At 34.7% G+C, this 23,794-nt stretch overlaps 2 protein-coding genes and 1 long non-coding RNA gene across 7 annotated transcripts; 1 reads left to right on the top strand and 2 right to left on the bottom strand.

The window, feature by feature from the left end:
• Window positions 1–725: 725 nt before the first annotated feature.
• Window positions 726–15,871, bottom strand: LOC124438649. 5 transcript variants are annotated; one of them, XM_046988823.1, is made up of 13 exons: window positions 15,710–15,871; window positions 15,368–15,449; window positions 14,714–14,802; window positions 12,792–13,162; window positions 12,692–12,716; window positions 12,497–12,549; window positions 12,098–12,239; window positions 11,713–11,924; window positions 10,511–10,652; window positions 5,215–5,378; window positions 4,934–4,976; window positions 2,271–2,361; window positions 726–2,118 (listed from the first exon to the last, which is right to left on the bottom strand). In XM_046988823.1, the coding sequence occupies exons 4-13, from the start codon at window positions 13,158–13,160 to the stop codon at window positions 1,317–1,319; spliced, it is 2,043 nt and encodes a 680-aa protein (XP_046844779.1). In that variant the 5' UTR covers window positions 13,161–13,162; window positions 14,714–14,802; window positions 15,368–15,449; window positions 15,710–15,871; the 3' UTR covers window positions 726–1,316. The 5 variants fall into 5 exon arrangements, with proteins under 5 accessions (XP_046844779.1, XP_046844782.1, XP_046844780.1 ...); XM_046988826.1 differs by having other exon boundaries at window positions 5,215–5,372; XM_046988824.1 differs by having other exon boundaries at window positions 14,714–15,449.
• Window positions 15,872–19,336: 3,465 nt separating this feature from the next.
• LOC124438924 lies at window positions 19,337–21,492 on the bottom strand. Its single transcript, XM_046989117.1, has 4 exons — window positions 21,346–21,492; window positions 20,152–20,521; window positions 20,045–20,072; window positions 19,337–19,493 (listed from the first exon to the last, which is right to left on the bottom strand). The coding sequence occupies exons 2-4, from the start codon at window positions 20,511–20,513 to the stop codon at window positions 19,488–19,490; spliced, it is 396 nt and encodes a 131-aa protein (XP_046845073.1). The 5' UTR covers window positions 20,514–20,521; window positions 21,346–21,492; the 3' UTR covers window positions 19,337–19,487.
• A 1,633-nt stretch (window positions 21,493–23,125) lies between these two features.
• Window positions 23,126–23,562, top strand: LOC124438995. The gene is made up of 2 exons (XR_006946234.1): window positions 23,126–23,316; window positions 23,382–23,562. It is a non-coding gene; the product is annotated as an uncharacterized LOC124438995 (long non-coding RNA).
• The last annotated feature ends 232 nt before the right edge of the window (window positions 23,563–23,794 follow it).

Genomic DNA, 23,794 nt, shown 5'->3' with positions numbered 1-23,794 from the left:
AGTGCTCTCTACCTTAATATAACCATTACATTCAATTATTCCCAAACAAAAAGTACGTGTTTGTGAAAGCATTTCTCATATGTCTACTTTAACACAACTTCTTAGGAAACAAGTGAAGTTATAAAGGATTCTATTAGATAATAATTGCTGCAATTTCAAATCGCTACGTTTGCATTAAAAATTTTATAACTATGGCGTCTCTCCCAGAGCAGCACTTAATGAGAGCGAATTCGCTTGTTTCGAGGTTTGGTAGATTGCATACAAGTCAATAATTTACCCTCACTTTCTAATATTATTTCCATGACCAGTATCGTGTTTTCATCAACAAGGTGCCCATAATCACCTTTCACAACTAAGTCCTTTTAAAAGAAACTCTAGAATTTGCCAAGAATTAATACAAAAATGTTATGCTGCATGATCAGAAACAAGTTAACAACGGGAGACCGTATTGAATAGCCCAACTTATTGCAATTATCTTTATATCTTGCCACGTCAAACTGACGAATCAAATATGAAAATTTGCAGTAAAAATTTTGTACACTGTATTTGAAACAAACACATTAGCCATGGATAGATAGCATGAATAATACACAGAAATAACCAACTTGAGAACGTAATAATGGTATTAATCTTAGCAACAAGCGCATTGAAATTCGTTTAGCGAAATACTTTCTACTCTTGATATAGGTTTCTTTTTTTCTGATAACAAAAATCTTCTCATATTATAAGGTTCAATAGTTTGAACAATTTATATCATTAAGAAACATGCTTATACAATAAGTAATACGTCTGGTTAGTCAATTAAATTACAAAATATGGACGCACTGGTAAGCACTGACATTATAATCATAATTATATATATATATTGAATACGCACAATCGTACGTAATCTTAAATATAGATGTACAAATTAGAATGATAATAATACACTTGTTAAATTATTGGCTATACATGCGTGATATAGTTTACGGATCCACTACAAGTCACCACTGTCACGCAATATTTGATTAAATATTGTTTGCTAACACTTAATTAGACATTAATTTTTCATGAGAGGAACTAAGATTCTTTCCAAAAAGTTCACAATCCTCTAGATCAAGCATCTTTAAAGCTTTATCTAATTTTAAGCACAAACAGTATTTCTCGGCATTTTCAATATCATCATCTATTTCGCAAACTGCATAAGCAAATGGCCGCCACTTATTTGCCCAATCTTTGAAATAAACAAGCCTTCCAGAATCACCATTCTGCAAAAAAGAATCCCTACTTTGTACCTTCACAGCATTTTTGAAAATAGGTGTCATTTTCGCGTTAATTTACGAAAAATTTCGTTCACTGATAACACCAGTGGTGTCATGACTTGTACGAACTTCCACAACACCTTTATTGTTCTTTGCTGTTTTGTAAAGCTCTTCATTTGTTTCATTTAAGTTCAAAACAATATTATCCATTGCATCTCCACCCAGACGATGAAAATCTTCTTTCTTTCCAATTGGAATATACATTATATCAGATTCACTGTTAAACTTACTAACAGTGTTGCAGGGAAAACTCCCGAGTTGTCTTTTCTCGTCAGAGTTGAGGAGCTGGTAGAAATACTTGTTACCATCGTTTTTATTTCTGGCATTAACGTTATCCATAATCATCATAACCTCATTTTCCTCACCAAATGTTTGTGTCAATGAAAGTTTATCTGTAACACAAGCAACATGTGCACATGTCAAGGCATAAAAGTTTTCATTCTTAAGACAGAACATTGTCAGAGAGCTGCAAGAAATATTGTTCATTTGAGAACTATCATTGCGAGAGCTATTACTGTTAGGGCTATCGTTATTTTGAGAACTATCGTAACTCTGAATCTGTATGTCACCATTTATGGGTAAGGTACAATCCTCGGCACGGAGGTTTGATTTATATCGAAAATTTGGTTTTAGTCGTTTGTATTCGAATTCAATAAACTTTGATGTTTGCAATCCAAGCTTTTCATCGATCTCATTTCTCAAAATATCTTCTGGTTTTTTTTCTTTGTTATCAACTGTGACATACAAATGTTCGTATGGCAACTCTTTGTTTTTATATTTATTTACAATACCAAGGGATCCACCAAACCACGAGACTCTAAAAAAGATGGATTAAAAAAGATCAAAATTATTTTATAGTCAAGTTTGATAGTTTCTTCATAATTGGGAAAACCAGTCTTAATACAAGATTAGCATAGCACTTATTATTCCGAAAACTATTTTTCAGTCCTCTCTATAAAAAGTACTCACTCTTTTAATTTGTTATGGATCTCGTCTCGAATGTTGTAATCATCGTCGAGATAGTTTTTAACCCATTCATCATCATTGAAATCATTATTACCTTGATGGGAAATACAAATAGTTAAGCACCATACACACATATTTCTTAGACATGAATGTGTGCAAAATATTTGAAAACGATATTCTCAACATGCCAAAATATTACTGAAAGCCATTTTACCGAGTCCTTTTTTTAATAAATCTGTGTTTTATTTACATTTTTTTGTGAATGATTGGGCATGCATTATCCAATGCATTCAAAACATTGAAAAATCAAGTAATTTTTTGCACAGAATTACTTCATGATGTAAATCCTGATCATGATCTAAATCATGATCTACAGAGCTAAATCCATGATCTACATCGTGATTTACACTGCTACATCCATGTTCTACAACATGACTTACACTGCTACAGCGATGACCTACATCATGATCTACACTGCTACATCCATGATCTACATCATGATCTACACTGATACATCCATGATCTACACTAAAGTAAATGGTTTTAACCCGGCAGTATCGTTACATGTTTGTAAATGATGATCGTCCAGGTTGGTATAGTCCTGAGAAGGACTGTTTTTGTTGTTGTTGACTGACGTTTCGACAACCTTAGCGGTAGTCATCTTCAGAGTTAAATGAGGAGTAAACGTCAAGTTAGCCGTATTTGTTATCTGGTTCTTACGTCATTGTATTGTGTGTACAGGAAATGTGTGGGTGTCAATTGTGAATTAGTGTGAAGTGAAATATTTTATTTTTAGTTGTGATGTGTGATTTAGGTGTGATGTTTTTAATTGTAATGTGTGGGTGTCAATTGTGTATTGTCATGGTGAATTAGTGTGAAGTGTAATATTTTTAGTTGATCGTTTTTTTTGTATTGTGAATAAGTCGTTTGTAAGGTGCCGGTAATTGCTGTGATCTGTTCAGGGGTGTTTGTTCCAAGTTGGTATACCAACTTTCTAATGTAAGCCGTTGTCTATAGTCAGTACTGTAAGTAATGCATTTTGCCGAATCGCAGTCAATGTTGTGCTTTATGATTCGGTGATGTTCGGCAATGTGATTAGTTTTGTCTTGTTTCATAGTAGCTCGTTTGTGCTCAGTAAGTCTTATGTTTAAGTTCCTGCCAGTTTCTCCGATATAGGAGGCGTGGCAGTCGGAGCAGTTTATTTTGTAAACTGCACCTTGTCGTTCGTTGGGTTGTTCTTTGTCCTTTACGTTTGTTAGTACTTGGCGTAACGTTGTGATTGGTTTATTTGCGACACGTATGTTGTATGGTCGTAAGATACGCGAGATAGTCTCAGACGTACCTTTGATGTAAGGTATCGTTGCTGTTGTCACTGAGTTGTTCGTTTCGTTGGATTCGTTGGGTTTGTAAGTGTTGCGTTTGATAAAGTCAGAGTTATAGTTGTTTTCGTCAAAAACACGTTTGATATAGTTGTTTTCCTTTTGTAGAGCGTCCGGTGAATCACATATGATTTGTGCACGTCTTGTTAATGTTCTGATTGTGGTGGCTTTGTGTGATAATGGGTTGTAAGATGATTGGTCTAGTAGTCGGATAGTATGTGTTGGCTTGCGATAAACTGTTGTTCGTAGTTTTTGATTGTCATGTTTTACCAAACAGTCGAGAAAAGGAAGATTTCCGTTTTCTTCGATATCTTTGGTAAATTGTATGTGTTTTTGACAAAAACAAGTATAACTCTGACTTTATCAAACGCAACACTTACAAACCCAACGAATCCAACGAAACGAACAACTCAGTGACAACAGCAACGATACCTTACATCAAAGGTACGTCTGGGACTATCTCGCGTATCTTACGACCATACAACATACGTGTCGCACATAAACCAATCACAACGTTACGACAAGTACTAACAAACGTAAAGGACAAAGAACAACCCAACGAACGACAAGGTGCAGTTTACAAAATAAACTGCTCCGACTGCCACGCCTCCTATATCGGAGAATCTGGCAGGAACTTAAACATAAGATTTACTGAGCACAAACGAGCTACTATGAAACAAGACAAAACTAATCACATTGCCGAACATCACCGAATCATAAAGCACAACATTGACTGCGATTCGGCAAAATGCATTACTTACAGTACTGACTATAGACAACGGCTTACATTAGAAAGTTGGTATACCAACTTGGAACAAACACCCCTGAACAGATCACAGCAATTACCGGCACCTTACAAACGACTTATTCACAATACAAAAAAAACGATCAACTAAAAATATTACACTTCACACTAATTCATCATGACAATACACAATTGACACCCACACATTACAACTAAAAACATCACACCTAAATCACACATCACAACTAAAAATAAAATATTTCACTTCACACTAATTCACAATGACAATACAGATTTCCTGTACACACAATACAATGACGTAAGAACCAGATAACAAATACGGCTAACCTGACGTTTACTCATCATTTGACTCTGAAGATGACTACCACTAAGGTTGTCGAAACGTCAGTCAACAACAAAAACAGTCGTTCTCAGGACTATACCAACCTGGACGATCATCATTTACAAACATGATCTACACTGCTACAGCCTACGTCCATGATCTACGTCGAGATCTAAATGTGATCTAAATTCAAGCATACCATCATCTTTAATAGCTTCATAAACTGGTTCGTCGTCTGCCGTCTAAAAATTAGAGCGGTTAATTTAAAAACCAACTGGTGCTGATTTGTGTCGTACGAAGTCCCTATTATTGTAACGGTCTACATTGTTTTAAAGTTTATATAATACATAACTGGTCCTAATACATACACTTCCATCGTGACAACTAATTTATAAATATAAGTTCAATTATTCTTCCACCTACACTCCCGTCATACCTTAAAAGTTAAGAAAAATACATCACCAATTATGCAACATGTACCTTAAGGTAAAATGTGTCCGCTATTTGCTGTGCCAGCTTTTGTGTTATTTGTTGTGCTTTCACAAACTTTGCAAGAAGAGCAAGCAGAACCTCTTCCTCTGACATTCTTTGGTTAACATTAAAGCCTCCTTTCTTGCTCTCATCATCGGCATTTGTGTCTGAAACTTAAATAACTACGATCACTTCACGAGAAGGTGTATAAGCGATTTTGCATTATAATATTCATTTGCAAAATCACGGGGGATTTGGAGATAAAAAATGTTGCGAGATTGACCAAAACAACGAGGCAATTATATGAATAGAAAAATTCAAGCAATCTGAATATCTTTGTTAGCAAAATAATAATAGGAGATAAAGCTCATAAATTCATGCTAAACATAGAAGTAAAAACAATAATTTCATGCTTCCACTTTCTGCTCTACTTTTGAGTGAGTTAACTGCAGCATACCAAACCTAATTATTTGCGTTTAGTTTCAACGTTTTATATTATGCACCGACTCAGCCTTAAGAAAATATTAGACAATATAATGCAAATTTTTAGCAAGCACAATAACTGTTAACATGATACAATATAACATAAAGTATTTAATTTGTAAAGTTAATGTTATTTCAGTTCTTTAGTTATAGTCCAGTGGACACGTGACAATCGTACGATCTTACATACTTCCTGTGCACGTGTATATATATATATTGTTGTTGTAAAAATCAATACGATTCTTTTTGAATAAAGTTCATAATCTAACAGGTTATGGGCCCAGGAAGCTCAGTAGTAGCCCACGAAGCTCAGAAGTAGCCCAGATAGCCAAGGAATAGCCCAGAAAAAGCTCAGCAATAGTACAGAAATAGTACAAGACCGTATTTATGGATAGTCAAACAATAAAGTGGCTTGTGTTCGATGGAACAGCCGAGAATTATCCGGCATGGAGCACAAAATTTACTGCTTATATGCAAACGAAAGGTTTGTACAAAGCTCTCGTTGGGAGAGAAGTCATACCTCAAGAAGTTACACCGTTAACAGTCGACGCTACAAGTGAGCAAAGGGCCGAATGGGAAACAAAAGTACGCGAGAGAAATCAACAAATTGATGAAATCAAAGAAAGAAACAACACGGTATGGTGTCATATTGCATTAGCTCTTGACAACAACAGCCTTTTATACATACGACATGACTGCTTGTCGCCAGATGGTGTCGGAGACGGAGCAAAAGCGTGGCGTCTGCTGCAACAAAGATTTTCTAACGTAGAAAAACCAACTGTAGTAAGTCTAGTTCGACAAATATCTCGATTACAATTAGGTGAAAGTGAAAAGTTATCCGAATACTTCATACGATCACAAGAATTAATGTCTCGACTCACTGAAGCCGGAGAAAATATATCAGAAACAATATTTAATGCTCTAGTCATTAATGGACTTCCAGAAAAATTTGAACACTTCGTGGTTCAAGAAAGTTTCAACCCAGCAGCTAACTTCTCAGAACTGAGAACTCGACTACAGAATTACGAGGATAGTCGGATCCAAAGAAAGCAAGGAGAAGATAGCGCAATAGCAATGCACTCTGGAAATGCATCAAGCAAAAACAAAGCCCCAATCAAGCAAAAAGGAACTTGTTATGTTTGTGGACTCCCTGGTCATTTTGCCAAGCAATGTAGTAAAAGAAGTTCAGCTTTCTGTTCAAAGTGCAAGAAAAAGGGACATCTACCAAGAGCATGTAGGAGTCAGAGTAAAACCGAAGAACCTTCAACAAGAGGACCAAATTCATTGTCGTCATACTCTCAATGCATGAACAGTGGCACTGAAATAAATAGTGACAATAGAAGATTGAATTATATCATCATTGATACCGGTTGCACAGATCACATCATTACTAAAAAGGAACTATTCGACAACCTAAAACCATGCAATACCAAAAATGTTAAGGATCCAAAGGGAAAATTAACACCTATCGAAGGTATTGGTGACGTACCAGTAAAGCTTCTATTGAAAGATGGAGAAGAAGTAGAGATGTTACTGCGGAATGTCCTTTATGTGCCAAATTATGAAGTCAACCTACTCTCTGTCAACCGAGCTGTCAAATTTGGACATAAGTTCGTATTCAAAGAGTGTGAAGCAAAGTTGATGTTAAATCATGGTCCAGAAATTGCCCTAAACAAAAATGCAGGTTTATTTCATCTGGAGATCATATTCCAAAGATCCAGTTCCTGTAATTCCATTACAAGCAACCAGAATAAAAGAAAAATGAAAGGAGATTTTCAACTGTGGCATCAACGCCTCGGACATTTGAACAAAGATGATGTCAAACGCACAGTTAACTGCGAAGACAAATTAAAGAAAATGTGTGAAACATGCGCACTTGGAAAGCAATCATGCAAACCTGTACCTAAAGAAGCCCACAATAAGTCCCAGAAACCACGCGAATTGGTATACACAGATATTCTTGGTCCATTTGAAGTGCCTAGCCTCAGTGGATGCAGATATGCAATTACCTTTGTGGACGAATACTCGAAGTACGCAGTCGTTAAATTCATGAGCAAGAAAGCACAAGCATTCGAAAAATTTAAAGAGTACGTAGCAGAATCCGGATTACCTCGAAAATTGAGAAGCGATAATGGAGCAGAGTATACATCGAAGCAATTCAAAGATTACTGCATAGAATCAAAAATAAAGCAGGAATTTACAGTACCCGAAACCCCGCAACAAAATGGAGTTGCCGAACGCTATAATCGAACTCTAGTTGAAATGGGACGATGTCTATTAATCCAAGCACAGTTACCAAAACGTTATTGGGTAAGAGCCTTATCCACAGCATCTCATATCAGAAATCTCACCGTTACTGCCAACAGCGAACAAGGTAAAAGTCCTTTCGAGCTATTCACAGAAAAAACGCCCAGATTAAATCATCTACGCACTTTTGGCTGCACAGCATACGTCATGAAAAGGAAGATCAACCTAAAGAAATTGGATTCAAGATCTGTGAAAGCAAAATTTATCGGTTACGATGACAAAAGCACTGCTTACATCCTGCAAGAATTCGAATCAATGAAAGTCATCAAAGCACGCAATGTTGTCTTCAAAGAAAGTGAAATTCAACCATTTTCAGCAAAAGATACGATAAATCCAGAACAATCAAATCTTATGAGCCCCAACATGGATTTCGACGATGATCGTTCGAAAGATGAGAAAACAAAAGAACCGATCCAAGATGAAGTGGGGGAAAATAATGCACCGATACCTGCTGTTCAACATCAGCAAGAAGATGAAGAAAATCCAGAGGAAGAAATTTGGCTTCCTAGAGAAAGCAGAAATCGGCGGCCACCAGAAAGGTATGGATTATACTATACGTTCAACACAACTAATGAAGAAAGTGTGCAAGAACCCAAGGCTTATTATGAAGCAATTAATACACCGCACGCTGAAAACTGGAGAAAAGCGATGAAAGCAGAATATGATTCACTAATGGACAATAACACATGGACAATAGTGAACGAACCAGAGAATGTACAAGTCTTACCAGGAAAATGGGTATATAAAGTAAAGTATGGAGCAGATGGTCAAATCGACAAATATAAAGCAAGATATGTAGCCAAGGGTTATGCTCAAGTCGAAGGCTTAGACTTTTTCGATACTTACGCTCCAACATGTAAACCCGAAACTTTTCGAATCCTGCTCGCAATGACAGCACAAAAAGGTCTACATATTGGCCAGATGGATGTTAAATCAGCATACCTTCACTCCAACATAGAAGAAGAAATTTATCTAGAACAACCAGAAGGTTTTACCAAGAAAGCAAAATCAGGACGACAGCAAGTTTGCAAGCTAAACAAATCAATCTATGGATTGAAACAAGCGGCAAAGAATTGGTATGAAGCATTGGCTAGTCTACTTATTAAAGAAAAATTCAAACGTAGCTGCAACGATTATTGTTTATTTGTGAGAAAAGAAGAAGATGGAACATACTCATACGTATTAGTTTGGGTAGACGATATTATAGTGGCTGGTGCGAGTGAAAAAGCAGTTAATCATATCAAAGCAATGTTGAGCAAAAATTTCAAGATGGACGACCGTGGCAAACTGCACTTGTTCTTAGGAATGCGAATTCTACGATCTCACGACAAGATTACCGTTGACCAAAAGAAATACATCGAATCTGTTCTTCAACAATTCAATATGAGTGATTGTAAAGCAGCAACAACGCCTGGAGAAGTAAATCTGAAGCTAATCAAAAGCAACGACGATCAGAAGTTAGTCGATGCGAAGTTATACAGAAGTTTAGTTGGATCATTACTATATATTGGTAAACAAACCCGTCCAGATATCCTTCACATTGTTAATCAGCTATCAAGATTCCCTGATAAACCAGACATTTCACATTGGAAAGCAGCAAAGCACGTATTAAGATATCTTAAAGGAACTATCGATTTACAATTAACATTCTTGAAGAATTCCAATCTCGATATCGTTGGTGATTCAGACGCAGATTGGAGTGGTGATCTCAATGATCGCAAATCAACTACAGGATATTACTTCAAATTTGAAGGGAACGGAGGTGCAATCAGCTGGGAAGTGAAGAAACAGGCAACTGTAGCACTTTCGTCAACCGAAGCCGAATATCAAGCTATGGCGGCAGCTGTACAAGAAGTCATATACCTACGAGCACTAATGAAAGATTTAGGTTACCCAATGAAGAAACCAACCAACATTGGAGAAGATAACCAATCTTGTATAAAGATGTGTCACAATCCCGTAATGCATAAACGATCAAAGCACATCGATACGAAACTACATTTCATTCGAGAAAGAGTACAAAGCAAGGAAATAAAGATCAGTTACGTTCCAACCGAAGAAATGACAGCAGACATTCTTACAAAGTCATTATCTCGAGTCAAAGTAGAAAAACATCGAGCAACACTTTTAGGGATTTAGTTAACCACATAGCAGACTCATCATGAGCAAGCTGAGTCTGAGTGGTGGTGTTAACATGATACAATATAACATAAAGTATTTAATTTGTAAAGTTAATGTTATTTCAGTTCTTTAGTTATAGTCCAGTGGACACGTGACAATCGTACGATCTTACATACTTCCTGTGCACGTGTATATATATATATTGTTGTTGCAAAAATCAATACGATTCTTTTTGAATAAAGTTCATAATCTAACAATAACTATAAAAAAATTATTTCTCGACCATTTACCTCTTCTTTTAAAAAATAGAGCTTTCTAATATAGTTGTATTAATATATTACGTGAAAATTAATTTGCTTCATAAGGTTATCAAAATCAAAGTCAGGCATCCTACCGACACAATTGCCTTCATCCTTTTCTTTGCCAATATCCATGAAAGTATACTGATAATTATTGACAATGTATTTATCGTAACAATCTTCCATGTTTTTCCATGATCGAACAGTTGCGTAATCGTAAACAGGATTATTCTCGCTCTGAAAATAAGAGTTTTGACGATAATGATTAAAACGATAGGGGAAAACAAATTCTTAACATAAACACAACTACCCATAAATCTGAAATTGATAACTGATTGCAAAATGAGTTTAAAATGAGTTTGAACACAGATTATAATGAATTTCAACACAGATTACATTGTAATATAATAATGAAAAATGCTTCTAATCAACAGTTTTTTATTTTACTACTGCCTTGCAATTTGCAAGTAGTATTACCTCCCACATAAGTCATATAATTATTGAAACAAATGATTTTCAAGACAAAAACGTAGACTGGTGTGAGTCCAAATACACGCTTACAACAACAGACACTAACAACAACTAGGATTTTCACACACTGCAGGAAAATCCTCCAACCTACGACACCTAGTTGGCGCAATTCCAGACAACTTACATGATTTGATGACTTTAAACTTTATACGTACAGTTCATGTATGTCAAGCAATTTTCTCATTTATGAAATTCTTTTTTAATTTTGCAAATAGAATTCTTCCCTCAACCACAGAATGGCTATACAGAATGGTCATTCAGGTGTTCAACGTGTACTGACGTCGGCCGTTATTCCAGCCAGTTGATTAGGGTTTGTTACTGGTTTGTTACTGGTTTCCAACCATTAAAATTACATGACGACAATACTTAATATTAAATTCGAGAATATTTTGACCTTGGAAATGACTTCGGATCATCAACCGGCCACCATGCGCGGCCAAAACATTAATGGTTCCTGACCCTTCTGTATATACTTTTTCTTTGACTCAACGTTCAGAGGAGCGCTCATTAGCTTTTGTAATTTTTGTAAATCTGTCGTATTTTTATTCCAGTCTAATTTTTTTGTAAATTTGACAAATGTAAATATTCTATACACTTATACTTTTACTGCAACCAAATTCATATGATTCTAACGATTTCTTATTTCAAGACAAAACGTAACTATCAACTCAAATCAAATTTAATACCAAATGGCGTTGTTTGTGCTCTCTTAGTCTCTTTCTCAGTGTATTTTCATAATAATTGGAAACTATGCCCAGATAACTACCTTGACGTCCTTTAAGTCTTCATATTTAGGGTTGAAGATTTCAAGTACATGTTGAAGAAAATCCAAGGGAGCATCCTCTGTCTTTAGAAGGCGATAAGTGACATCTGTATTAGATTCGAACTCAAAATCAATTCCTTTAGCAATTAGCTGCTGGGGGAATCCGAATCGCTTATGATGAATTGTCACTTTTGTTTTTTCTGCATGAGAAGTTGCTGGAAAATATTTGAAAATATGTTAAAACTGTAATAAAACATAAAATTAGTGACAATTAATAAAATATAGTTTGAGAAATCTTTACTTCTCGAAGAATAATTTTATCAGACAAGATGAAGCTGAAAAATAATTTATACTGATTTGAAAATGCGGCGCTAAACCACAAACTTACTTGGTGTGGTGAATTTCAATGTGAAATCATTGAGAAATTCACCATAAACCGTTAAGTCACTCTGATTTCCTTTAAAGTTGACAAAATATTGCCCCTTGCTTAGAAGACGGTTTTGAAATGTGGCAAGGACATCAGTTTCTTCCTGAAGGAGGAAAATAAAGACAAAAATATTCTGGTATTGGTAGTATAGTTGAGTCCTCGCATGAAAATCAAAGCGAAAAATGACGAATGAACTATCCGTTGAACAAGACAAAAACTATATTAAAACATTTCCCTTGTATGTAACATTCTTGTCGTATGTAATCTTTTTGTTTTGATGAACTAGACCATAGTATTTTGGTGCCGAAGTGGTGTAATCATATTATTGCGATTTGTAGTATTACAACAGACAGCACTTACTTTACAACAAGCTCTTGAAGGCACTATTACTTGGAATTTAAACTTTTGCAAATCTAAAAAACACAAACAGATCATTGGAATGAAATTTTATGGTCTATAGTTGTCAAAAAATTTAATAATATATTTCTAACTTTACATTGCATGCAATTGACTTAAGCTAGGCATGGTATAAACATTCATTATTAATCCACATACCTCGATTGCCGTTTCCGTTAGGTGGCTAATAATTTATAATTATATAATTCGTTTTAGTTTTTTTATAAAATTATGATATTAATTTCATCAGAATATATACCTCGAATTCTGCTATAATATTTTTAGGCAAGTAGCCAAACTGACCTCGGAATCCAACATACCACCAATCATCATCACTTTTATCAAAAATCGCCACTTCTTGTCCTTTATAAACTGACAACGCATCTTCGTATTCGCTGTCATATCTAATCAACGTTTTCCCTCGAGATTTGATCTTGATGGCTTCGTCAGTAACAGGCGCTGCCAAGTTATTTACAGGCACCAATCCAGTTTCTCCATACCGATTGCTTACCTTCCACCAGTTTTCATCATTTTTGCCAACAACGTTCAGTAAATCGTGTTCTTCTACTGATAGCTCAGCGTCAGAAGTTTTTTTGAAATCAGATAAAGCGATTGCAACAAGAGGCATAGCTTACCAAGTAATAAAATAATTGAAAAAAAATACTTCACATCCAGACATAAAGTAATTATATACAATGAAAATGGCTCATTCCAAGTATCTTTACAAATACAGGCGTATTGCTGGAAACTCAATTAAATAACTCATTTAATGTTGAAAATGTTCCCTCCTCCCAGTAAAAAATATCAGCCAGTTTGCCAAAGTCTGTATATTTCTTAGTTGCTTATATAATTGAGGAGATATAGTTTGTATTTGTCAACACGCTCAAATTTTTATTTAAAATATACCTCCCTTATCGCAAACTGGATATTTTATTTATAAAACACACACTAGGAGTTCTTTCTAAAAAGCAGTGCGCATCAAAATCATACTAAATAAAAAAGCAACATTTAAAACAATTTTTGTTTCAGATTCTGCAGAAGATGAAACACCATACCAAAATCTCTACAAACTTAAGTTAATGTTGCTTTCTTTTATGCGTTGTTTATTTAATTGATTTTTTTTTCACTAACTTCCTTGTACAAAAAAAATTGAGAAATGGTTTTCTGTAGGTGATACGCAATACATAACATAATAATAGGGTAGTGTAGCACAATGTCTAGGGTGGTAATTTAACACAAAAATTTAAAAAATTAGTTTCCTGTGTACATATACGTAGTATTTTACTTCAAACAAGTAAGTTTTTAAACAAGTGTAAACCATCTCAAAAGGAGCAGTTTTGAAAGAAAATTTCGGCATTAAAACAAAGTGATTAAAACAATAATTAGTTTCAACTTGACTCGCGTAATTTAAATATAGTCTGATATAACTACATGCAATTATTATTCCAAATATGGAAAAAACTAGCTACACAAAAATATATTGTGAAAACTGTAATGATTGGATTTTTAAATACAGAACGTTGTATCATCTTAATAAACACTTTCAATGTTATTTTCCAAATAAAATTTGGCGCGTTTACTGATAAACTTTGGGGCTGAATGTAGCTATATGAAATTAATAAGACGACGTCATGATGAATTTGTCGGCAAATGTATTTACGAATGTTTCCCGTTGAGAAATATTGAGCATCCCAGCTACATTTTAAAATTGTGTCTTGCTTACATTCATGAACTCGTGATACATGTTGAACAAACAGTTAAAAAGTTAAAATATAATAGAAAACGTAAACTACACAATTTAATTTTTTCTTAAGGGATATGGAAGTTTGTTATACTTAATTGAATAAATTGACGATTTAGTACGGCAAATTTACGTCGGACAGACAAATTAGGAATCCAGAAATGAACCAATATCGACACTACATCAATTAAACAAAACCTATCTAGCGGAAGTCGTGGCGTTGTCTCACACAAGAATTGAAACTTTGTAAATTAAATTAAGTTTATCGATAAATCAAATTTCAGAAACATTACAGCAACCATTTAAAAATCAATCGATAAGTAGCAAATTTTTCAAACCAGCCATATTTTACAAAGATGGAGCTCACAATTACATATGGCGAGTTCCGTCTTGCGAACTTTACAGCTACGTGTACAAATTATTAACAATCGTATACTTACTTCTTGCTACGAAGCTTTACTCAAGTAGCTTCAACTTCTGCTGACAGAGTTTATCAAGAGAATCACGGCTACCAAAGCTGATCATTCGACTTGAAACATGGTGTGAAATTTTATACCTCAGAAGAAATTATGTAAATAGGGGATTCCCAACATAGGCATGTAGAATTACAAAGAAATAACTATGCGAACCCCTGCAATTTTTACTTAATGCTTAATAGAATATACATGCACTACATTTAAATCGCTAATTTACAGGCCATCTGAAAATAATAGAGAATGTGAGAAACAAATTTAAAAAAGCTTCGAATAAAAATACAGTCGACAAAATATGGCAGAAATGGTGAAAAGAAATTTTTGACTGATTTTTTTTGTCTTCGAGCTAAGCTTACGTCTTTGACTTAGGAAATGTTGTATCAGAGAAATCTATGGTATGGCTAGGTGGCTAACGCTGCTTCTGAAAATCATTGTCATGAAAGATATTGTTTGAAAAGCAGAGCCTACTATGAAAACTGTCAAAACTAGTGCCTAAACAATAAAAAAAATTATATCTTGGTTATTAATCAACTCTCCATGAATCATCTCAAATTAATTATTCACTATATTAGCCAAACCTTTAGGCAGAAAAAGTCAGATGAAAAAAAAATAGTGACTTACCCGATAGTGATAAAAATCTCAATCTTTATTTGTCATGAATGGACAAAATAATTGGAGAAGAGCTGATCCGTTCACACCATGTCTACCAAGTAAAAATTTTGATAAAGAATTAGAAAAATGATAAGAATTTCAATCAATTGAGCAGGCACTTGTTCTTATTTCTTGTATGTACTTACATTGGGCATATAGTACGAAACTGTGGGATTGGAGACAATTAATTAAAGATTGTTTATGCATTGGCGGATCCAGACTACGTCAAAATAAAATGCCTCAGCACTTTTTGGCATAATTTGTGCTTTGTTTGCAAAATTTAATGGACATAATTATTCAAGATTATATTACGTGCATTTGAGTCATCCAAATTTGTCGATGTTTCTCTGTCACTTATATTTTGGTGCGATTGGATCGCGGAAGCACATCCTGACGGCGTTGCCGAGCTACTTGTCGAACGTGATGAGGAAAGTGATGAAGAAAGTGATGACCAAGAAGACAGCTGCAGCTCAGACGACGACGAATGATACAGCTATAGGTACTGTATGTGATTTGAATTATTTAAGAAACTACATCAAAACTAGTAGTTTTGATTTTAATAGAAGCATATTCAAACCTCAATATGGGTATATGTATATGACTATATGCACATATGACTTGTTGGAAAATATTTGATATTTATTACCTAGCTTTTTTGCTGGAATAGGCGGTCCATAATTAATATCTTGCTTTGTTGGAAGAGTAGGAGGTTTATTCTTCCGAATTCTTGATTCCAAATCAAATTCTGGCTGAAAAGTACAGAGCAATGTGTAATTTAAAAAACTATATACTAGTGAGTTGAATAGCTGGGCTACTCAAAGAAGTTTTAGACAAGGAACAGCAACAATTATGAGAAGACAAACAATAATTATTTCACTGTTACTTAATATTATCACTAGTCAACTTTAAAGTAAATAAAGTTATGCAAAAATTCGAATACTTTGCCTTCCAATCTTAAAAAACTTTCAATTTTTTTACAAATCAAATCGATACATAATGATAACGGCTACGGAAATCTACAGGCATGCTCATTTGCACTAACCTACCTGAAGATGCGATGATTTTACCCTTTGAGATTCCTCATCTGGTGTTATTTCACACTCTTTAACGCATTTTTGATGGACCTCGTTTTCAGACATTTTTGCCAAAAATTTATAGTCATCCACTGTCCTTGACAAGACAGGTCGCCTTTCAACGATTTTCTTTTGATCAAGGTCAAACTTGTTGGAAAAACATACATATCCACAACCAGGTTTAAAAGTATCATAGAACGGATCAGCTAAAATCAAGTAAAAAAAGTCTACCTGTTTAAGCATGAAAACAGTACGACAGAGCACGATTAATTAAGTGTCATAAAATGTTCATATATATATATATATAAGTTTGAAAATTTGTAATCCAGGCATTTAATAAATGAAAGATAAAGTTTAAAGTGAGTTTTATGAGCTTGATCGTTTTGAGCCTTCATCAGAATGAAAAATATTTACACGTGCTTTTAGTTGGAGACAAGAAAGAGTGGGAATGTGTTGTGTTGCGTTGGTTTGGGTATTGTGAGGATTGGTGTTAATAATATTAGAGTGTAGTGTTTAGTTTTGGTGTTGTTTGTTTTTGTTCTTTTCTTTAGTTGTGAGTATGATGGATATGTCTGCTTATTGTCTATTAAGACAACGACACAATAAACAGACATATCGACATACCCATCATATACTCACAACTAAAGGAAAAGGACATAAAAACTACAAACAACACCAAAACTAAAACACTACACTCTAATATTATTAACACCAATCATACTCACAATACACCAAAACCCATGGCAACGCATTTCACCCCATCCAATCACATTAACCCACCCACTCTCCAAGACGCTCTAAACGTCTCCAAGCTAAAAAGCACGTGTAAATAAATATTTTCATTCTGATGAAGGCTCGAAGCAACGAGTCGAAAGCTTATTAAAACTCACTTTAAATCCGGAGAAACTTTTATCTTTCATTTATATATATATATATATATATATATATATATATATATATATATATATATATATATATATATATATATATATATGTATATGCAAAAAGAAAAGCTAATTCGTGCCATTAAGCAAATGTTTAAACATGATTTTCAATTGGAAGAGAGACTTACCATATGAATAGTAATTATCATTATAGTCATCAGATTCCTCGTCCTTAATGAGTCTGTACTTTGCGTTTGTCATTTCTCTTTCATCGCCTTTACCAGCCTGTGCAAGTGCAAGACAAAATTAAATATTTTTATTGCCTAGTTTGAATAGAAGCTTGGAGCTTTCTCCAAGATTTTATGAATCAATTAAAAAATTGTTATTCGTTAGCAAAATGGAAAGCCCTATCTTAGTTGTCTATACAACCGGCTTTAGATGAATGCATTAGAGCGCACTAGACAATTTGGAATGACTGACGAGTAAAAGGACAAGTTCATTAGCTACCTGATGCGCTTCGAGAAGTTTTTCTATCTCTACGTGCTTTTTAAGATGCGCAACGCTAATGGGCCTGTCACCGTTCCAATTATAAATTGACATTGCCTGCTGTGCGCCCGGAGAACGCAATATAGACTTCGCCAATTTCCTCAGGTTGTAAAAAGCAGCAAAGTGGAGCAACGTAGGCATTTCTTTTGAAAAACCTGCAGTAAAGAAACAATAAATATATGTACAACCCGTGACAAATAATCCCCACAGAGGTGGTCTGCCGACTCCATGAACTTGCCTATTTTCAAGTGGCAAAAACTTTTGTTTTTTGCAGCTTTTGATCACTGCGTCGTAACACTGAATGACTGCCGAATTTTAAATAGAAAATGCCGGGTAGGTTTAAGTTATGTATGAGATGAAAATTTTTTAAAAACGTATAGTTGTTGTGCAAATCACCAGATATATTGAACTTGATGTATACAAAGAAAAAACTTCAATACTTTTTCACGGGCAGATCTTGACCCTAAAGGTGGAACTAAAATCTTAACCTTATCAACCTTGATGGACAAAATCTTTAAATATCTATTTACTTTTGTGACTACCTTCCTGGTTTAGCAAGACGCTAGCTGAATTCTGCAACAATTCAATGCCTTCCGGAAGTCTCTTTTCCAAGTTAACGGATAAGATATTATCCACGCTAGCCAGATCTCTGACTAGAAACGATGAGCAAAGAAATTTAACGGGATCCGTTTCTGACTCGAGTATTTTATGAACAGCGTCTACGTTAGAGTCGAAAGCTACTTTAAACTCGAAAGTAAACTCTATTCCATAGCGATAATTTCCAGCGAGGAGTTTTTTGATTGATGTTTTATAGTGATCCTTGTCTTTTCAGCAGGAAAATATACTAAAATATATGCGACATAATTAGCTTCAATGATCGGAATTTTATCTCTAGTTTTCTAACTTTCAAAACCAAGCATGACAATCAAGTGATTAAAATAGCATGAATTTATTCCATCATCTTATTTCGTGCAGCATCAAATACCATGCAGCGTTTTCAAGGGTGGTTTAGAACCATATACAGTTTTTACCTCGACTTATACAATGAGGAGAGCTAGAAAAGCAAGCCATATTTAAAAGTTTTCGTCTCGTAAATCACTGCTCAATAAACGAGCCTGTTTTAAAGCACAAGACAATTCACAAAACTCTGGAGAAATTTTGCTGCGCATATAACGAATCATACTCACTTGGTGAATTCAATTTAAGTGTGAACTCGTTAAGAAATTTAGCATCCACAATTTTTTCTGAATGCCTTCCTTTAAATGTTACAAAATATTGCCCTTCGCTCGGAAGAGGTTTTTTTAAAAGAACACAGAATATGGATTTCTTTCTAAAAATGATAAATCATGATAACAGCCATTAAATTTTGCTATAACTAATGTTTTCATCAATTAAATTGAGTAAATAAATCAAAATTACTATGTAAATCAAAAGTTGTATCGTAAACTATAAGCACAAAGTTCGTCGTTTGTTTGACAACTCGATTAGCTTTTTCCATGATGCACTGTTATAAAAATAATTTACAATGTCCAAAGCTTACTTCACATAATGCTTTTAAAGGTGTCATTACTGTCAAAGCAAACGCTTTTAAATCTAAGGACACACAAAAAGCAACGATTAATAAGAAGCATAATATTCTTCATGGTTTGTACAAAAATTATATATAGTTATTATAAAATAACCTTTTAAAAGCACAGGCGCTGATTGGTCGAATGCTCGAAATAAACTGTGTTCATATAACTCTATAATGTGCGAGACTTCTGTCTCACGAGAATCTCAAGGTTTGCGGGAAACTTGAATGGCGAAAACATAAATAGCATGCCATAATGAATAAATTTATCTTTTAAATGTTATTTTTAAAAGGTCGTTTTACAAACGAAATAGAAAACAAATTTGTTTGTTCTATTTATTGAGTTATACAAACATTGTGAAAGTTTGGGAGAAACTCGAAATTGCTTGGAAACAGTAGCACTTCTTTATCATGCTTCACACGCAATATTTCGTTTCTCCCATGCTTTTTGCGTGTTTACTCTGCAGAAACTCTGAAAATGTTTTCTATTTCTCAAACATTACTTTGTCGTTGCTTTATTAAGACTTGGCATGTGCCACAAATAACATTGTGCAACATTAATTGGATTACATACCGGCATCTGGGTTTGATCTCGCTTTTGGCTGCAAGTAAATAGCAAATAAGAATATGAGCTTATACTCATATAATATCAATTGCTTATTAAATTGGAGAACATATTACCATGAATTCCTTAATGATTTTCTTTGGTAGATAACCAATCTTCCCATTCCATCCAACAGACCACCAGTATTCATCATTTTGTCAAAAATTGCAATTTGTGCCCCTAAATCAACTGATATTTCTGTTTTACTATTGCTTCGATATTCTTTTGTTATCTTTCCACGTGATACCACCTTAGTGGAAGGGTCATCGATAGGCGCTGCCAAAAAAATTACTGGTATCAAGCCAATTTTACCATCCTTACCACGTACTGTCCACCAGTCCTTACTCTTTAGAATTATATCTAGGATGTCATTTTTATTCACTGTAAGTTCATCCTCATCTCTGCCTTGAAATTGGTAAATAGCAATAGCACGTTCCATTGCTAAAACTGAAAATTATAACAACTTGAGAGAAATATAGTCTACATCATAAACAATCAAACAAAAAAGATATTAGAATATGAATTCATGCTAAAATCCGAATTCTTTGGAACACAGAAAAGGTTTTTGTAATCATTATTTACAGCGCTGTAAACTTCGTCTTCGTCTTGGAAAAATGACAGTCTCATGGCCACAAAAGGTCATTTGCTTGTTATCTTAGAAACATCAGGGATTTTTGTTCATATCTATATAATCTAAAACATACTATATTCCTCCACACAAAGCATTGTCTTGCACACATGTATCCTACTTTCTAGTGCACAATTACATGCATTAATTTACAGTGGTATGTTAATATATTCATATATAAAAACCATGACCTTTGTTCGGTAAACAAATATACTGATGCAACATAATTAATTTGCTTACGTGGCAACGTTAGTGAAAGTTTGTTTTGTTGCCAGTTTTAAAAAATTTGGAAAAGTTGCACAGGGTAAATATTGACCGACAATGAAAAGTTAACATAACAGCACCGCATATAAAACGGCCGACTCCAATCAGATAAAATGTGGTCACTCTTAGTTAAAAAAGTTTCTAGAAGATTAGCTAAATCATATCGTTTCACTTTCAAATTGTACTAGCTAATATAGCAACTCTATCATTCTATCACGATGTTATAAACGATGTTATTTACCCATTTAATCAATACAAATTGTCATTAATTTCTTGAAAGTACCAAACATTAAACACAAATATACATCATTTCCGACGTACGAACATCAAAGATAACACACACAACCGCGCTCTCAGAACAAGTATATTTCCTACTTACCGTACAGGCTACCTCCACTGACGGATTTTATGGAAATAAGTCATATTATTCCAAATGGATAATTACGAAAGACTTGATTTGTCATGCTATAGCTCTATGTATTTTTGAATCAGATAATATAGAAGATTTATTCATACATTCATGTTCACTGACCGTAAACAATACATTTCAAAAGAGGTGTTTTAATAATGTGAAATTCAACAACCAATAATTACACAGCACAATTTTGCTAACGAGATTGACTTCGTGGTTTTTGGAATATATAGTTTAGGATTTTCTCTAATATTTTGGTTTTTTCAGTATTGGCGCGCTACCAAATAATAGTTGGTTGATTTCTAAAACATCAAAGAGTATAGGGAGGCTTGCGTAGGTAAAAGCATGGTTTCGACGAGTGTACAATTTGGAAAAAAACATAAACGAGTGCGTTTTCCAAAGACTATCAAAATTGCACGAGTCCGAAGGACGAGTATACTCAGAGTGTTGCGCATTAAAGGACACATGCAACATAAAATTCGGATTGTTATTTTTGTACTTTACATAAAGGTATAGCTCCAACTAATAGTTCACCAAAGTTTGAGACTCAAAGGATAAATATTTTTGAAGATATGGAGGTTTAAAGTTGATGCTTTACTGATAACGTATTGAAAATGCCCGACGAGCTAACGACGGCTACCGATTGGAAAAAGGTCGTTGTGACGTAATAGTTGACATTATCTAAACGCGGTCAATTGCGCGCTTCGTTCAAAATATATTGGTAACTTCTAAACAACACGGCAATTTAGCATTGAAAATATGGTTTATTGTGCCGCATTTAATTGTAAAAACGGTTCTTCTAAGAACCACGAAACGCAGCAAAAGGTCTTTTTTTCGTTTCCCGAAAACAAGCGCATGCGAGATATTTGGATTGAAAAGATCCGACGCAAAAATTGGAATTAAGCCAACAAAGAGCTCAAAATTGTGCTCACAAGATTTCAAGAGTTCGTGCTTCGTGCCAAATTTTGAAGCGATCAGTAGGATGGACAGCAGGACGGTTTCGCCTTAAGAAGGATGCTGTACCCACGATTTTTGAATACTTTGTGGAGCCCACAAGTGTAGCATCTAAAAGGAAGCAGCCAACAAATGTTAGAACTGCATTTGAGGAGAGACGAAGGCAAGAAGTGAATGTTATAGTTATAGCTAGCAGTATTTGTTTACATTTATCAAAAACTAAGCTATTTTGCATTACCACATTGAAGACAATTTTATAATTTTAGATTATTGACGACGTTCTTGCAGAACATGACGACTTTCTTGTAGACGACGACCACGATGTGTCGACATCGGCTCGAAATGTTTGTGCGTTTTACCTCAAAGGAAGTGTGTCTAAGATGAATGATGTCAAAATATATGTAGACAGCGAAACACAAACTTATACAGTGGTAACTAATTCAGACTAATGTCGTTTGCTCTTTTCTGTGTTATTTTAACTCATAGAAAATTCCTTAACGTACCTTAGAAGCGCAATGTGAAATGCCAAGCAGCCATAACAATCCGTCCGCCAAAACAGGTAAGGTCAAGAACCACTGAAACAAAAGAGCAAAATATAACGTACTAGCAAAATGTCATTGTGGTTATTACGAGACTGGAATAGAAAACCTCAGCATGGGAGAATGCCTTTGGGTAACTTGGTCTTTGCTGCCAGCATCTTGTTTAGTGGGCTACCCCACCAAAGTTCTTCAATTCCTTCGTCACTCAGGCATACAATTTCTGTCAGAGCAAACATATAGCTATATTCAAACAGCGTATTTGATACCCAGTGTTTCAAATGTTTGGCATAGGCACCAAAAGCATCTTCTAGATCCAATCAGAGAAAGGAACATTAACGTTGGAGGAGATGGAAGATGCGATTAGACTGGATATTGTGCCAAGTATGGGTCATATAACTGCATGGATTTGGAATCTAACAACATTTTAGACACACAACTTGTTCAGGTAACAATTCTTCTACAACTGTACATAAAACATGACTAGAATACTCACATAATTATGTTAAACAGTCCAATGAAGTTTCCAACTCTGGAGCAATGGAACTTGAGGGATTAAAGAGATGTCTGGCAAAGTTTGATGAAAGTGGGATGAAGGTGAAGTCAATGACCACAGACAGACATGCTCAAATCAAATCCTACATGTCAAAACAAAGACCAAAAATCGAGCACTACTTTGATGTATGGCATGTAGCAAAAGGTATAGATTGTCATAACAAACAAACCTTTTACACATTTCATCAATAATCAAAATCTAACAAGAATAAAAAGAAAATTTTGGCAGCATCAAAAGAAAGTGATTGCAAACTATTCTCAGATCGGGCCCAATCAATATCCAACCATGTTTACTGGTGTGCTGCTTCCAGCAATGGTGATGAAGAACTTGTCAAGGCAAATTGGTTGTCTGTTCTCAACCATATATGTGA

This window comes from Xenia sp. Carnegie-2017, unplaced genomic scaffold (genome assembly GCF_021976095.1).
Source record: "Xenia sp. Carnegie-2017 unplaced genomic scaffold, XeniaSp_v1 HiC_scaffold_19, whole genome shotgun sequence".
Classification (NCBI taxonomy): Eukaryota; Metazoa; Cnidaria; class Anthozoa; order Malacalcyonacea; family Xeniidae; genus Xenia; species Xenia sp. Carnegie-2017.
Note: the sequence above shows the minus strand (reverse complement) of the source record. Positions and strands in the feature narration are given on the sequence as shown.